General features: G+C 39.5%; 1 protein-coding gene across 1 annotated transcript; it reads right to left on the bottom strand.

The window, feature by feature from the left end:
- Nucleotides 1-9,197: 9,197 nt before the first annotated feature.
- Nucleotides 9,198-16,566, bottom strand: LOC112237855 (inactive phospholipid phosphatase 7). Its single transcript, XM_024406448.2, has 2 exons — nt 15,916-16,566; nt 9,198-10,569 (listed from the first exon to the last, which is right to left on the bottom strand). The coding sequence occupies exons 1-2, from the start codon at nt 16,397-16,399 to the stop codon at nt 10,184-10,186; spliced, it is 870 nt and encodes a 289-aa protein (XP_024262216.1). The 5' UTR covers nt 16,400-16,566; the 3' UTR covers nt 9,198-10,183.
- Nucleotides 16,567-18,337: the final 1,771 nt, after the last annotated feature.

Here is an 18,337-nt window from a genome sequence, read left to right as displayed (position 1 = left end):
TACTTCTGCCGAAGTCGATGCCTCTCCTTGTTCTGGTGGTGCTCGGCGGGTTGATGTCACAGGTCTTCTAGCCATCATTGATCCATTTTCCATTGGTTTTGTCTTGTCTTCCTACACACCTGGTTTCAATCCCATTCATTACCTGTTGTGTATTTAACCCTCCATTTCCCATCATGTCTTTGTCAGAGATTGTTTCTTGTTTCGTGTAGTTTGTATTTGGTGCGCGACGGGTCCTCGTATCCAATTTTGTTTCATTTGTATTTATGGTTTTGGAGTTATGTTTTGTTTTATTAAATTACTCCATTTATCGAGTTTATTCTCCTGCGCCTGACTTCCCTGCCACCTATACACACGTTTGTGACACTTGCTTAATTAATTTGACAATCACATTGCTTAAGAAAAAACATCCTATAATAGGACCCTATGCAGAAAAATAAAAACATTTGATGAGCTCATCAAAAGTACATGTATCCAGTGGCGGCAGGGTAGCCTAGTGGTTAGAGCGTTGGACTAGTAACCACTAGTCCAACGCTCTAACCACTAGGCTACGCTGCCGCCCCGACTGTATGAATATTAGGACATCACCACTGATGGAACTGTATTAGAAATCAATCTGTCATGTCAATTATGGTGTTTCTATTCCATGAAAAATGAAAAACCTTACGGGTTTCTGTTAGAATGGAACAGCAAATATGGCGCTGTACAACATGATGGTAGGCATACTGGGCTATTTAGCTAAAGAATCCCTGTGTTGTGTGAAGAACCCCTACCGGGAGGAAGTTTTAGGCTGTCTTTGTTCTTAACTGATTCCATACGTGTTATTTCATAGTTGTGATGTCTACTACAGAATGTGGGGCAAGTGGGAGACCGGGGTTCAAATCCTCGTTTGATTTCATTTAACCTAGAGTGAGCGATAAAAAGGCAATTCTTGAACATCGGGTGAGACATTCTCACTAATTTGTAGATAAAGCCAGTACAACGTTATGGTTGGGAGTAGGATACAGGATTAGAGGATTCTAAATTGCTTGCTTTCATTAGACATTACTCAACACTAGTGAGACTCATTTCGCCTACAGTATATCGAAAAATATTTATTTCAATGACGTGACTCTCTGCCAATAATTACATTTAGAGAGTTGGACAGCTCTAAATTAATCTCTAAGGGGCATTTTCCGATAGATATTCTCACAGATCCTAAGAGGCTTTTAAATAATTCTAAATGAATTAATAATAATAATCACTTTGTTTAAGGAGAAGTATATCTATAATTCTTTTTTCAAAGTTTATTATGAGTATTTCTGTAAATTGATGTGGCTCTCTGAAAATTTGCTGGATGTTTTCGAGGCACAACATTACTGACCATAAAGCGCCAATGTAAACTGAGATTTTTGGATATAAATATGAACTTTGAATATGAATATGAATATCAAACAAAACATACATGTATTGTGTAACATGAAGACATGAGTGCCATCTGATGAAGAACATCAAAGGTTAGTGATTCATTTTATCTCTATTTCAGCTTTTTGTGACTCCTCTCTTTGGCTGGAAAATGGCTGTATGTGTTTTTGTGACTAGGCTCTGACATAACATAATCATATGGTATGCTTTTGCTGTAAAGCTTTTTTGAAATCGGACACGATGGGTAGATTAACAAGAAGTTAAGCTTTAATTTGGTGTATTGCAGTTGTGAATGAATGAAAGTTAAATATTTCAAAAAAATATTTTTGAATTTCACTCTCTGCCTTTTCAGCGGATGTTGTCGAGGGGTCCCGCTAGCCCTATTAAATCTGTTGAAATAGTTAGTGTTCCCCTTTGTATAGGGTTAGGAAACAAAGTATAATTATATGTTTCTTTTTTTCATAGGTTAATTCCAGTTGAACTCGTGAGGTGGTTAATTTCTTTACTATCAAATGAGGAGGTACAAACTTATCACAAAAGTCAGAGTTATACTTAAACTAAATCTTGAATCACTTATTAATAAGGGAGCAGGTCAATACAACGCGCACATATAAAGTGAATCGATTGAGTGCGCTAATGATGGCTGGTCATGGCTTGAGACGATTCACTATTCACGATCAACATCAAGGACCTCCTGGAAGAACCCTTGCTGCAGCTAGGTGATGGCACCAGTTCATCATATGAGGAGGATTTCTTCTCTGCCATGAAGCACAAGGAAGCTCCAAACAGCTGGATGGATACCTGGTCTGTTCAGCTGATCATATGGAGTTGCTTCCTGGCGGTCTGTAAGCTGTCTCTGAGGTTAAACATACCCATACCTGCATCAGCTGCCTGTGAAAGGCTGTTCAGCATTGCGGGACTTGTTTTCAGCCACTGGAGAGCAATGCTGGATTCTAGAATTGTTGAAAACCAGCTTTTACTGAAGATAAACCGTTAACTGTTAATTCTTCAAATAATGACAGCTAGCAAGCACAAGGACACGGATGCCTTATGCATTTTGTTAAATTATGTTTAAAATTCACATGTTATAGGTGTTGTTACGAAAGCATGACATGACAGATTGATTTCTAATACAGTTCCATCAGTGGTGATGTCCTAATATTCATACAGTCGGGGCGGCAGCGTAGCCTAGTCCAACGCTCTAACCACTAGGCTACCCTGCCGCCACCGCTACCCTGCCGGATACATGTACTTTTGATGAGCTCATCAAATGTTTTTATTTTTCTGCATAGGGTCCTATTATAGGATGTTTTTTCTTAAGCAATGTGATTGTAAATGCTTACGTTTACTGGCTATATTCCTTCATTATTAAGGCATAATTCTATTTTGTCTGTAAGAGATGTATTTTGAAGTGTTGCCTATTTGAGAATCCAAATTCATTTTTAAAAAATCTGAGCTCTTCTTGCATCCGAAAGACTGTTGCCTTTCAGAAAAGTTCAAACCAAATAGAAGGTCTGGCTGTTTTCCTTTTTGGATTTACGGCTGTTACGTTTCATACTTTTACTTTTGATACTTAAGTACATTTACCTTAAGGCTATTTAATGTCAGGTACTATAAGACTTTTACTCAAGTAACTTTTACTCAGAAACATGGCAAACGTTGTTTATAATCAATCCTCAAGGTGTTTTTCAAAATATCTATTCGATAATATATCCGTCGGGACAATTCGTTTTACAGTAGGACCGATTGGAATTATGGCTACCTCTGTATTTTACACGAGAATCTCTCTCTGAGTGTCACCCTGGGAGCCATCAGGTGACCACTTACGCAATGTAGCCGCTATTCTTCAACATAAATGCGTAAAACTATGTCACATGGCTGTAGACACCTTGGGGAATACGTCGAAAGTGTAAGCTGGTTGATAGCACATTCACAGCACAATAGGGACTCATTGGAACGCGGCACTTCCGGATTGGATTTTTCTCAGGCTTTCGCCTGCAACATCAGTTCTGTTATACTCACAGACAATATCTTTACAGTTTTGGAAACGTTAGTGTTTTCTATCCTAAGCCGTGCATATTCTAGCATCTTGTCCTGACATAATATCCTGTTTAAAACGAGAACGTTTTTTTTCAAAAAATTAAAATTCTGCCCCTAGAGTCGCAACAGGTTTTAATAACCATAAATCACAGTCAACAGAATAATACAATAAATGGGTCAAACAAAACCTAGTCAATACCAGCATACCTTGCACAAGCACTACAATAAACAATTATGGACAAGGACATAGGGGGAAACAGAGTGTTAAATACACAACATGTAATTGATAGAATTGGAACCAGGTGTTGGCTAGAAGGTCGGTGACGTCGACCGCCGTCCGAACAAGGAGAGGGACCAACTTCGGCGGAAGTCGTGACAATGAGACAGCAATTCTTTCCCCTCCCACAATATTTTTCCACAGTACACCATCATTTACAGTATGCTGCAGTAAATATACTGCAAAACATCAATACAGTATGATTGCTAATAGTGAATATTTAATTACATATTACAGCATACCAACTATAGCACTTGCACTTTAGGCCTTAACAAAGGCTTCTAACCTGACAGTAACTACAAGACAAAACAGATCAAAAGGACATTGCTAGCCACTCAACCATTAGAGGTTTTACACTACCACTCTGATCTGTCCCTTCCATAAAATAATTAGTTGTAAATTAAATCGTACCGCATTGTCACTAAAGGGTGCAATAAATATAGCCTCTTACAAGACACACCTTAAATATGTTAATGACTCAGAAACAACAATACCATGCATCCACTAGTGTTGTACATAAGGTTTTGATACAGTATATTATTGGTGGTGGTGTACAACCTTCTCACTCATGGGCGCAACAAATATAGCCTCTTGCAAGGCCTACATTAAGATATGTTACTGAGCCAGGGATTCTTTTCACATTCTCCCACAATGCATCATAATTATTTCTGTAAAACACATTTCCGGTATTTTACTGTGCATTCTACAGTGTTTTACGATTGAAATTACAGAAAAGTCTTACAGTGTACTGCCACAACAGTGACCATGTGACGAATGCATTTGCCAGGGTGGGGTGTAAGGAAAGGTTTGATGTTAAAATGATGAGGCATGCTTGTCCAGAGATGTGAATGTCTGAGCTCAGGCAGGTATTTATAGCGTGCTGAGTCAGACTTGAGCTCCGGTAAAGTTACTGGATTACCATCATGAGAAGGTGGTGGTGGTGGTTTGACTGACAAAGGCAGCTGCTTTATGTGCCTCAGTCTGTCAGGAGCAACTCGGACTCCGGGGTAGACGTAACATAGTAAATGTTTATCCGGAAAATGCCATTTCGTATATGGTATTAATTTGTGGATTTCCATCATACATTTCAAATGAATTACAATTCTTACAATATGTTAAGAATTGCAATTTCTACAATATATTACATATTTGCAAAACGTATGATATGTTACAAATTCCAATTTGTTGTGGCTAACATTAGCTAGGTGGTTAGGTAGCTAATGCTAACATTAACTACAGTGCCTTGCGAAAGTATTCGGACCCCTTGAACTTTGTGACCTTTTGCCACATTTCGTGCTTCAAACATAAAGATATAAAACTGTATTTTTTTGTGAAGAATCAACAACAAGTGGGACACAATCATGAAGTGGAACGACATTTATTGGATATTTCAAACTTTTTTAACAAATCAAAAACTGAAAAATTGGGCGTGCAAAATTATTCAGCCCCTTTACTTTCAGTGCAGCAAACTCTCTCCAGAAGTTCAGTGAGGATTTCTGAATGATCCAATGTTGACCTAAATGACTAATGATGATAAATACAATCCACCTGTGTGTAATCAAGTCTCTGTATAAATGCACCTGCACTGTGATAGTCTCAGAGGTCCGTTAAAAGCGCAGAGAGCATCATGAAGAACAAGGAACACACCAGGCAGGTCCGAGATACTGTTATGAAGAAGTTTAAAGCCGGATTTGGATACAAAAAGACTTCCCAAGATTTAAACATCCCAAGGAGCACTGTGCAAGCGATAATATTGAAATGGAAGGAGTATCAGACCACTGCAAATCTACCAAGACCTGGCCGTCCCTCTAAACTTTCAGCTCATACAAGGAGAAGACTGATCAGAGATGCAGCCAAGAGGCCCATGATCACTCTGGATGAACTGCAGAGATCTACAGCTGAGGTGGGAGACTCTGTCCATAGGACAACAATCAGTCGTATATTGCACAAATCTGGCCTTTATGGAAGAGTGGCAAGAAGAAAGCCATTTCTTAAAGATATCCATAAAAAGTGTTGTTTAAAGTTTGCCACAAGCCACCTGGGAGACACACCAAACATGTGGAAGAAGGTGCTCTGGTCAGATGAAACCAAAATTGAACTTTTTGGCAACAATGCAAAACGTTATGTTTGGCGTAAAAGCAACACAGCCCATCACCCTGAACATACCATCCCCACTGTCAAACATGGTGGTGGCAGCATCATGGTTTGGGCCTGCTTTTCTTCAGCAGGGACAGGGAAGATGGTTAAAATTGATGGGAAGATGGATGGAGCCAAATACAGGACCATTCTGGAAGAAAACCTGATGGAGTCTGCAAAAGACCTGAGACTGGGACGGAGATTTGTCTTCCAACAAGACAATGATCCAAAACATAAAGCAAAATCTACAATGGAATGGTTCAAAAATAAACATATCCAGGTGTTAGAATGGCCAAGTCAAAGTCCAGACCTGAATCCAATCGAGAATCTGTGGAAAGAACTGAAAACTGCTGTTCACAAATGCTCTCCATCCAACCTCACTGAGCTCGAGCTGTTTTGCAAGGAGGAATGGGAAAAATGTCAGTCTCTCGATGTGCAAAACTGATAGAGACATACCCCAAGCGACTTACAGCTGTAATCGCAGCAAAAGGTGGCGCTACAAAGTATTAACTTAAGGGGGCTGAATAATTTTGCACGCCCAATTTTTCAGTTTTGGATTTGTTAAAAAAGTTTGAAATATCCAATAAATGTCGTTCCACTTCAATATTGTGTCCCACTTGTTGTTGATTCTTCACAAAAAAATACAGTTTTATATCTTTATGTTTGAAGCCTGAAATGTGGCAAAAGGTCGCAAAGTTCAAGGGGGCCGAATACTTTCGCAAGGCACTGTATGTGGCTAACATTAGCTAGGCTAGGGGTTAAGGTTAGGGTTAGGAGAAGGGTTAGTTAACATGCTAAGTAGTTGCAATGTAGTTAAAAAGTAAAAAGTACTTGCAATGTTGCTAAAGTTGTTTGTGAAGAGATTTGAACACACAACTTTTGGGTTGCAAAACATTTGTGTTTATACACCTACCCATCACCCCTGACCAACCACTCTACCTTTGTATTTTCCTTACCTTATGTCTTATGTAACCATACCAAATGTAACATATCATACTAATTTGAGTGTCCTGGATTTACAGTTACTTTGTTACCTTTAGTCTATGAGACCAGACAGGAGAGGCAGCACAACAACAGTCCGCCCACATGGCTTTTTGTCCATTGCTGTCATGCTAGTTAGTGTTAATGTATTGCGAGTTGTATCGTTGTAGCAGTTGTTGTAGTTGTAAGTGACAGTTGTAGCAGTTGTAGTAGTTGTTAGTGACACCTACTGTGAAACACAGACTGCCTCTGCTGCAGCAACAACAAAATTCCCCTGACGGCCATTTTAATTGCCAAACAAGACACTTACCATTGCATCTGTCAAACTAAGAACACATATGACAGGCATAAGAAAAATGCACTGACGTCTCTCGCTCCCACTCTCCATCTCGCTGACACACACAAATACGTTACATGGCCACATACAAATGTATTTGGACACCACTTCAAAGTTGTGGAATCAGCTATTTCAGCCACACCCGTTGCTGACATGTGTATAAAATCGAGCACACAGCCATTCAATCTCCAAAGACAAACATTGGCAGTAGAATGGCCCGTACTGAAGAGCTCAGTGATTTTCAACATGGCACAAGTCAGTTCGTCAAAATTCTGTCCTGCTACAGCTGCCCCGGTCAACTGTACTGTAAGTGCTGTTATTGGGAAGCTGTGGGCCACACAAGCTCACAGAACGGAACAGGCGAATGCTGAAGCGCACAGCACTTACAAATTTGATGAATCACCATCTGGCAGTCCGACGGACTAATCAAGGTTTGGCGGATGCCAGAAAATCCCTTCCTGCCCCAATTATTAATAATGTTTTTCATGGTTAGGGTAAGGCTACTTGAAGGGAGATCTTAACACTACAGCATACATTGACATTCTAGACAATTCTGTACTTCCAACTTTGTGGTAACAGTTTGGAGAAGGCCCTTTCCTGTTTCATCATGACAATACCCCCATGCACAAAGTGAGGTCCACACAGAAATGGTTTGTTGAGATTGTTGTGGAAGAACTTGACTGGCCTTCACAGAGCCCTGATCTCAACCCCATTGAACACCTTTGGGATGAATTGGAATGTCAACTGGGAGCCCGTGCCTGAACTCACTAATGCTCTTGAGCCTGAATGGAAGCAAGTCCCACAGCAATGTTCCAACAACTAGTGCATGGCTATCGAACCCTGTTCCTGGAGAGCTACCTTCCTGTATGTTTTCGCTCCAACCCCAGTTGTAACTAACCTGGTTCAGTTTATCAACCAGCCTATTATTAGAATCAGGTCTACAGGATGATACAGTAGCTCTCCAGGAACAGGGTTGGAGAGCCTTGATCTAGTGGAAAGCCTTCCCAGAAGAGTAGAGGCTGTTAGTAAAGGGGGAACAACTCCATATGAATTCCCATGATTTTGGAATGAGATGTTCGACGAGCAGGTCTCCACATACTTTTGGCTATGTAGTGTATATACGGGATAAAGGTCCATAATATTGCATTACATTACTATGTTGATGAATACCATTGAATAAATAGTTTAATTGACATATTAAAATTGTGTTTGGTTCAGGCACATAAAACAATTATTTGCCATGTAAGACAAAGTGTACAGCTACTGTATAGTGCAGAGGAGGGTATTGTTAAAGGTGTCCTAGATAGAGCACACCTCTGTAAAATGAGAATGCACCTGCATCTCAAGGGCACTGTCCCTTATGTTCTCATCCATACAAAGGATAAATTATATCCTCAATTGATTTGCTGAAATGTGTGACATACACATTTCAGCAAATCAATTGAGGATATAATTTATGTTTAATGGATATGCCAATACATAGACGCATGCATGTATACACTATTCAAGATCAGAAAGTACATGAAAAGATTGTTGGTAACATTTCATTGTTCAAAGATAAATTAACCACTTTCTAATAGAATTGAACCAAACCTAACCCAGTAGAATTTCATCCATCTGAATTCAAATCAATATTTTTTTATTTTACCTTTATTTAACTAGGCAAGTCAGTTAAGAAAACATTCTTATTTTCAATGACCCTGGTACACCTCAAATTATGTAAATTGCCTATCAGAAGCTTCTAAAGCCATGACATCATTTTCTGGAATTTTCCAAGCTGTTTAAATTCACAGTCAACTTAGTGTATGTAAACTTCTGACCCACTGGAATCGTGATACAGTGAATTAAAAGTTAAATAATCTGTCTGTAAACAATTGTTGGAAAAATTACTTGTGTCATGCACAAAGTAGATGTCTTAACCGACTTGCCAAAACTATAGTTTGTTAACAAAAAAATTGTGTAGTGGTTGAAAAACAAGTTTTAATGACTCCAACCTAAGTGTATGTAAACTTCTGTCTTCAACTGTATATGATGCTCACAAGCCACACAATAGTTGGATATTCATTTCCCACTGAGCAAACAATTTCTGTACTTACAGCATTCTCAGAAATTAATTTTGTCATGTTTTTGTTTGGCAGACAATTTTTTTAATTGACATTTGTCAATACAACTCATGAATGCAACTGTTCATGTCAAATTATTCTACTTGTAGCCCTAAATGTCCTTAAAATATAATGGTAAAACACAGTTGTAAGGCTAAATATGGACTGCAGAGAAATTAAAGTAGTGAGAGAAAAAAAATTTTTGGGCCTGATAATGCTCTTTTGAGACCCCTCTTTCAAAGTAACTGAGATCTCTTCATCTTCCCATGGTAGCCAAAGTAATGGGCAACTGGGCATTTCATACATGACCATAAGCATGATGGGATGTTAATTGCTTTTTAACTGCTATCAATATACTTTGCGTCCCTCATTTACTCAAGTGTTAACTTTGGCAGTTAGCTGTATCTTCTCATGCATACTGTACACAAAATATCTGATAGTGAGTCATGTAAAAGTGTGTCTTTCACAAAATCCCTGATAGCTTATGAATGTTTTACTGATACTTGCCATTTTTAAATACATACACTTTCAGGTCCAGAGAATGAGTGTTAAAAACATGTTTTTTTATAAGAAAAATTAATTGTCATAAATGTTGACAAAACTAAAAATTGCGGATCTAAATGTAATAAATAAACCCTAGTCAGAAAGGCATCGGAAATGTGTCACAAGGATGCATTCATTTCCTTGCATACTGCATTTACACTGGAGAAAGAAATTCAGTCAAAGCTGAAAATAACCTTATTATCTAGGGGTAAATGTGATTAACATACATTATGTCTTCATAGATTTCTATTTAAAATGACATGAGGGCCAGTGAGTGGTTGTGACAGAAGAAATTAACAAAAATAGGGACTGAGGGATAGGAGAATGTCAAGCTTTTGTGGGTTGCCTAAAATGCTTATATTGCCATTAGAAGGGGATCCAACTGAGTTTCCCGATGGAGATTAAAGTCTGGCAAGTGTTGGAGGGCAGCCACACCATTTCAACTAGATTGAAATGGAGATAGCCCAATGCAAAACCAAATCCCACATCTGTCAGGTGGTGGCGGCCAAGAAGGATGCGGGACACGCCGGCCAGGAAAGCCCACAGCACCAGTAAGATGCGTAGAGGGACAGCGAGCACTAAGTGTGACAAAAGGAACTTGGATACCATGGCAGCCCGGCTTGCATGTGCTGCTGGGAAAGAGTAAATGTCCATCGCTATGTAATCAAAGAGGCCAGGTGTCATCTCCCAGGGTCCTTTGCGCTTCACGAGTTTCTGCATACCTGCGACGGTCATTACATCCAGTAAAAGCGCTGAGGAGGGAGAGGAAATGGTGTTAAGGATTAACAGAAAACATCCTAGACCTAGATGATAGGCAGTAGGGTAAATACAGCATGTGTATCTGAGTTAGGACCTGTACAAGATTCACCAGTGCCAACCATTTGTTTTTAAAGTTGGCATGCACCAAATCTGTCCCTGTTTGTAGATTCCAGCCCATCTAGCCTAGCCTACTGTACCAATCACACAAATGGGTTTCTAGGGTCTGGAGAGCAGTTGACTGCTCTGGTTTTTGGACAAAAATGCCCAAAAAATAGCATTGCAGATAGTGGCCAGGTAAACAAAACCAAAGCGTGAATTGCTGTCTTACCTTGTCCATAGACTGCTAGTAGGTTAAGGAAACCAAAGTGTAATTTGGCTGAACTATCCCTTTTTGATGATCTCATAATCCATTATAAACCTTGTCAGTATCCATGAACTGTTTATAATCTGTTAGTATCATATTATAATGAACCAGTTATTATCAGTTACACATTTTGTTGTGTTACAGCCTTCATTTAAAATTGATTATATTGAGATGGTGTATCAATACACCCAGTCACTACAAAAACACAGGCGTGCTTCTTAACTAAGTTGCCAGAGAGGAAGGAAACAGCTCAGGGATTTCACCATGAGGCTAATTGTGACATTAAAACAGTTACAGAGTTTAATGGCTGTGATAGGAGACAACTGATGCTGGATCAACAACACAAAACACAATACAACCACAATACTAACCTAAATGCCAGTGTGAAAAGAAGGAAGCCTGTACAGAATGAAAATATTCCAAAGCATGCATCCTGTTGGCAATAAAGTACTTAAGTAAAACTGCAAAAAACGTGGCAAAGAAATTAACTTTATGTCCTGAATACAAAGTGTTGTGTTTGGGGCAAACCCAACACAATACATCACTGAGTACCACCCCGCATATATTCAAGCATGGTGGTGTTTGCATCATGTTATGGGTATGCTTCACATCGGCAAGGACTAGGGAGTTTTTTTAGGGTAAAAAGATAAGGAATAGACCTAAGCACAGGCCTAGAGGAAGACCTGTTTCAGATTGTTTTTCAACAGACACTGGGAGACAAATTCACCTTTCAGCAGGACAATTATCTAAAACACAAGGCCAAATATTCACTGGAATTGCTTACCAAGATGACATTGAATGTCCCGGAGTACCCTAGTTACAGTTTTTATGTAAATCGGCTTGAAAATCTATGGCAAAACATACATGTTTGTCTAGCAATGATAAACAACCAACTGGACAGAGCTTGAATAATTTATTTAAGAATAATGTTCAAATATTGTACCCAGGAAGTCTCACAGCTTTAATAGTTGCCAAAGGTGAATCTAAAATGTATTGACTCAGGGGTGGGAATACTTATGTACATGAGATTTTTCTGTAATTATGGGGTATTGTAAAACCTATGTAATCAATTTTGAATTCAGGCTACTTTATGACTACTTCATGAAGGCACTGTATTTTGATACAGTCGGAAAATTGCTAGCAGGGATTCTTGACCGACGGAAATTTAACTTTTATAGTTGAAAACATCAAGGGCAATTTTATAAGGATAAATATTTATTTGGGGAATTGTAGAATATTTTCTATATTATTCATTTCCATGTCGGCTCTATGCGCGGAAATGCCTTTGTCCCGAGCAGAGGAGCCCAATTTCAAACTCTGCACAATTTTTTTTTTAAATGAAAGAACTGACAATAATGAATATTAACTGGAAAAGGATGTTATGTAGTGTCTTGAAATAGCCTTCTGTGAATTTTTAAATAATAATTCTGTAATTACATAAACATGTATACAGAGATTTGGTCAACTCCGTCCGATTTGTTAAAAATCCTAAATTATTCAGGACTGAGCAGGGTCAGTTACAGCATAAGAACCCCTTCTTCATGTCCTAATTACATGTAGTGCCACAAGACCACTTATGGTCTGTAAAGTTCTCTACTTTTGATAGATTTCAAACACACAATATTGACATCACCATGGTCACAATCACAACTGTCAACTCCATCTCCCTGATAGGAGATAGTGTGTGTGTGCCATTCAGAGGGCAAGACAAAATATTAAAGTGCCTTTGAACAGGGCATGGTACTAGGTGCACCGGTTTGAGTGTGTCAAGAACTGCAACGCTGCGGGGTTTCTCACACTCAACAGTTTCCTGTGTGTATCAAGAATGGTCCACCACCCAAAGGACATCCAGCCAACTTGACACAACTGTGGAAAGCATTGAAGACAACATGGGCCAGTATCCCTGTGGAACGCTTTCGACACCTTGTAGAGTCCATGCCCTGAAGAATTAAGGCTGTTCTGAGGGCAAAGTGGGGTGCAACTCAATATTAGGAAGGTGTTCCAAATGTTTTGTACACACACCATATACACACTCACTCACACACATACACAACATTGACACTCCCACAAAAAAAACACACACATTCACATACACTACATACGCACATACGCACACACCGAAACAACACAAAAACACATACAGTACATAAACATTACACACACACAGGCACACTCACACACTTTTACTCTTCATTTCCTGCTGCTACTCTGTTCTTATTTTACTCTTATTATTATCTATCCTGACACCTAGTCACTTTACCCTAACTTCATTTACATATAGGGCTATGGCGGTCACGAAATTTCGTCAGCCGGTGAATGTCAAGGAAATATCTGTCAGTCTCCCGTTAATTGACCATTAATTAACATAAACACATTTAGCATCTCCTGGCTTATGCACACAGCCTACAAGCCACTGATGCAGACCTTTGAAACATTTAAAAAGGTATAATGAATCCATGTAATATAGCCTACAACTTCACAATAAATATTTATTTTAGACAGGTCTAAAGATGCATGATATGAAGAAAATGTAGTCTATTTAAGAAGAACAGAATAGCATACTCTGAGTTGTCCTTATGTTAAGTCCTGATCTGGCTATGCCAAATGGCTGAGGGCTACACTAGTTAATTTAGCAGATAAGATTTTCTTAAGTTCCAATGGCATTTTTTTATAGTAATTAAAATGCCTAGAGAAATTCCGTGGCATTATTTTATAGTATGAAGAAGACACCTAAGTCCTCAACTGGCAGCTTAATTAAATGGTACCCGCAAAACACCAGTCTCAATGTCAACAGTGAAGAGGCGACTCTGGGGTGCTGGCCTTCTAGGCAGAGTTCCTCTGTCCAGTGTCTCTATTCTTTTGCCCAGCTTAATCTTTTCTTTTTAATAGCCAGTCTGAGATATGGCTTTTTCTTTGCAACTCTCCCTAGAAGGCCAGCATCCTGGAGTTGCTGATAATGGGCCTTTGTACACCTATGTAGATATTCCATAAAACATCTGCCATTTCCAGCTACATTAGTCATTTATAACATTAGCAATGTCTACACTGTATTTCTGATCAATTTGATGTTATTTTAATGGACAAAAAAATAGCTTTTCTTTCAAAACAAGAACATTTCTAAGTGACCCCAAACTTTTGAACAGTAGTTTATATATGCTTAATTTAGAGTTATTAATGTAACTTTAGTTGTTCTACAAATGTTGGGCTACATGTTTTGATGATTTTTAATACATTGTAAGGCTGCATGATGCCACTCTAATGATGATTTTGAAAAAAGTCGCTTGAAAGGCATGAGCTCTGCTTCGTTTTTTTGTGCAGGCTGTACACACTACATCAGTCACTCATTCACAATTTGACAAGCACTTGATAATGCCTAGAATATGTGTGGCCGTTATGCACGCAAAAAAATCCATGCCTTTTGTGGTTAGTGGCCGTTGTGCCCTTTTCTGAGTGCTGCGCTCCATCAGGTGATCGGGTCTTTCTCACAGGCTATAAGTGAAGACAGACACATTGGGGACGCAACTGCATGCGTCTTTATGCAATTCCAAGGTGCAAAATGAAGATATTGGAAGAACTGTCCATATTTACTTTTCGTCAGCCAACAAGATGAGTAGGCCTAACGAACAGCAAAAGCACTTGCCTATGTCAATTTACTATCCCCCATAGTATAAAATATTATTTCTTGACATTATAAGCGCAGCAATGTGCACATGGTAGTAGGCTACAAGAGCGAATGTTCCATTAGCAGAAAACAGCATTATCAAAAGTGACCGCAAATTAAATTATTCATGTAATTCTTCTATTATAAAGGTGCATTTTTATGCTGAAAATGATCCTCCCCCAACTTGTATGCCAGTTAGGCTCTACACCCCTTGTAAAGCAGATTGTGCTTAACTTGAAGTTATTTGGCCACTTTAAACCTTATTACAACATATAGGCCTATGGGCTAGGCTACACGGGGTGTGCGACTATGATTCGAAAAAGTCAACAACAACAAAAGGAATCGTTTCTTATACTGGGCATCATTCACAAGTGATAATATAAAAATTCACAAGTGATAATATTGTCACCCATCAGACTATTCTTGATATAATATTGTCTTAACATATACTAAAAAATATATGTGTGAAATTTGTTTTGATTTAGAATGGACCATAATCCTGTACCTATATTGAAACAGGGGCAGCGGGAAAAGATACATGTCATCTACGCATTCAAATAGCGAATGGAGGACGCTTTTCCTCTTAGTTTATTTTCAAATAAATATAGTAGGCCTAGCCTATAGAAAGCTGATGGGATCCTCGTCATTTATTAGGGGCCATCACTCTGTTTTCTCCGGCAATTGCATAGCCTATAGAAATGTTGTGCAACATGAGCGCATGGACTCTCATGAAGTGTTTGATTAGATTTTAGAATACATTTGCATTGATGTCAGAGTGATTAGAGGGACAATAGAGTGCTGAGTACCAGGCAGTTAAGCAAGTTTGGTAGGCTACTAATGACCAGCAGCAGCATCATAGCTTGGGGAAGCCTAATTACTGTGACTAAACGGTCACGTGGAATTTGACTGCCTTCATGACTCGTGACCGCTGGTGTGGCGGTAATACAGTCACCGCAACAGCCCTATGTACTATTGACCTGAAATACCTCTGCACATTGATCTGGTACAGGTAGCTCCATTCTTGTGTATTTTTTGTATTCCTCGTGCTACTATTTTATTTTGGACATCGTTGGGAAGTCTACACCAGTTGTATTCATTGCATGTGGCACATATAATTTGATTTGAATAAGCTGTACATAAGCGATGGAATTAAATGCACAGACTACAGCCTATTAATACTCCTCAAGAGTGGTGGAAACAAAAACAAAATTCAGTCAGAAAAAAACACTGTGAAGAAGTGTTCCTTTTGCTTGAATGATTCGAGTCTGCCACATTTGATGACGAAAAGGTAAATCGAAAAATTTAATCACTTACCAAGAAGCAAATTGACCAGAACTTCTTGTCCTGCCATTGTGTTGCTTCTGGTGAGACATATAATTGTGCCAACAATCCAAGGGATGCCATGACCAGTGATTGCAAGCAGGTTGACCATGGAGCGCACACTGCCCCATGAGGAGTGAGAATATGCGCAAACCCCAAGCCTTTTGGACATGCATATATCAATCGCCAAAAGAGAGTTCATTGCAATGGCCTTAAACGAGGGGTTGAGTTGTATGCAATCCTCGTCTGGAAGTTTAACAGATTCTCTGTGGTCCTCAGTGTTATTTTCAAGTGGCTCCTGCTGCACATTTTGAGGTTGCTGCTGTTGGCTTGGCTGGCGTTTCAGTGAACCAGGCCGTCTTAATGTCCCCCGTGCCTCGTTGCTATTTCTGAGAGGCTGGTTCAGTGAAATAAACTCCAGTCTGTTGATCGGGTCATTCTGATCTCTCATCTTGGATCTGGTCTGATTTACAGGCATTTTGATATCAAATTAGCAAAACCTGACAATTCCCCCTTTCCATGTAGCAGGGACGTTATTACTGATATGGTGAAGAGTTGTCTGCAGAGAGATCAAGTGTTGCTCTGAGGCGCCAACTCAGTGTGAGTTATAAATAGATCTACTGCCTTGCTTCTGTATGACTGCACATGGCTCCTCGATTTCAGCCATTTTTATTTTGCATACAAGACAAGTGACTGTACATAACTAGGGCCGAGCTCCCTGGCATCCAGAAACTCTATACCAGGCGGTGTCAGAGCAAGGCCCTAAAAATAGTTAGACTCCAGCAATCCAAGTCATAGACATTTCTCTTTGCTCCCACATGGCAAGCAGTACCAATGCACCAATTCTGGAATCAATAGCACCCTGAACAGATTCTACCCCCAAACCATAAGACTGCTAAATATCCACATCCATGGGACAGTAGTGGAGAGGGTAGTAAGTTTTAAGTTCCTCGGCGTACACATCACAGACAAACTGAATTGGTCCACCCACACAGACAGCATCGTGAAGAAGGCGCAGCAGCACCTCTTCAACCTCAGGAGGCTGAAGAAATTTGGCTTGTCACCAAAAGCACTCACAAACTTCTACAGATGCACAATCGAGAGCATCCTGTCGGGCTGTATCACCGCCTGGTACGGCAACTGCTCCGCTCACAACCGTAAGGCTCTCCAGAGGGTAGTGAGGTCTGCACAACGCATCACCGGGGGCAAACTACCTGCCCTCCAGGACACCTACACCACCCGATGTCACAGGAAGGCCATAAAGATCATCAAGGACAACAACCATCGAGCCACTGCCTGTTCATCCCGCTATCATCCAGAAGGCAAGGTCAGTACAGGTGCATCAAAGCATGGACCGAGAGACTGAAAAGCAGCTTCTATCTCAAGGTCATCAGACTGTTTAACAGCCATCACTAACACCGAGGGGTTGCTGCCTACACAGACTTGAAATCATTGGCCACTTTAATAAATGGATCACTCGTCACTTTAATAATGGCACCTTAATAATCGTGAAAAATATTGCATTACTCATCTCATATGTATATACTGTATTTTATATTATCTATCGCATCTTGCCAATGCTGCTCTGTCATTGCTCATATTTACATGTATATATTCTTATTCCATTCCTTTACTTAGATTAGTGTGTATTAGGTAGTTGTGGAATTGTTATATTACATGTTAGATATTGCTGCACTGTTGGAAGTAGAAGCACAAGCATTTCGCTACACTTGCAATAACATCTGCTAACCATGTGTATGTGACCAATAAAATTTGATTTGATTTATAGCCAGGTTATTGTTATTCATCGTGTATTTATTATTACGTGTTATTACTTTTATATTATTTCTCTACTTGAAATTTTGGTTTTGTTGGGAAGGGGCCATATGTAAGCATTTCACTGTTAATCTATTCCTGTAGTTTACAAAGCACATGACGAATACGATTTGATTTTAAATGACTGACAGTAACCTCAGCCAATCGACCATGGACTATTATTAAGATATAAAAATGATAGCTGCAGAGGTGGCACCACAGTTCAAAAGTTTTTCCTGATCTCATGACCTGGTCTAGTAAACCACACCCATCACGATCACATTCGTAGGCTATGACATAGTCCAACGTTAACTTTTTTCTCACTGGCCAGAACATAATTTCTATTGGCCCGGAAATGGAGTAGTTTATCAATGTGGCGCTGCCCCTTTAACTTCTTATGGCTTCAGGGGCACTATTGAGTAGCTTGGATGAAAGGTGTCCAGAGGTGCCCAGAGTAAATGGCCTGCTCCTCAGTCTCAGTTGCTAATATATGCAGATTATTAGTATTGGATAGAAAACACTCTGAAGTTTCTAAAACTATTTCAATGATGTCTGTGAGTATAACAGAACTCATATGGCAGGCAAAAACCTGAGAACAAAT

The sequence above is a fragment of the Oncorhynchus tshawytscha genome, linkage group LG14 (assembly GCF_018296145.1).
Source record: "Oncorhynchus tshawytscha isolate Ot180627B linkage group LG14, Otsh_v2.0, whole genome shotgun sequence".
NCBI lineage: Eukaryota > Metazoa > Chordata > Actinopteri > Salmoniformes > Salmonidae > Oncorhynchus > Oncorhynchus tshawytscha.
The sequence above is the reverse complement of the archived record's forward strand: the minus strand, read 5'-3'. Positions and strand labels throughout refer to the sequence as shown.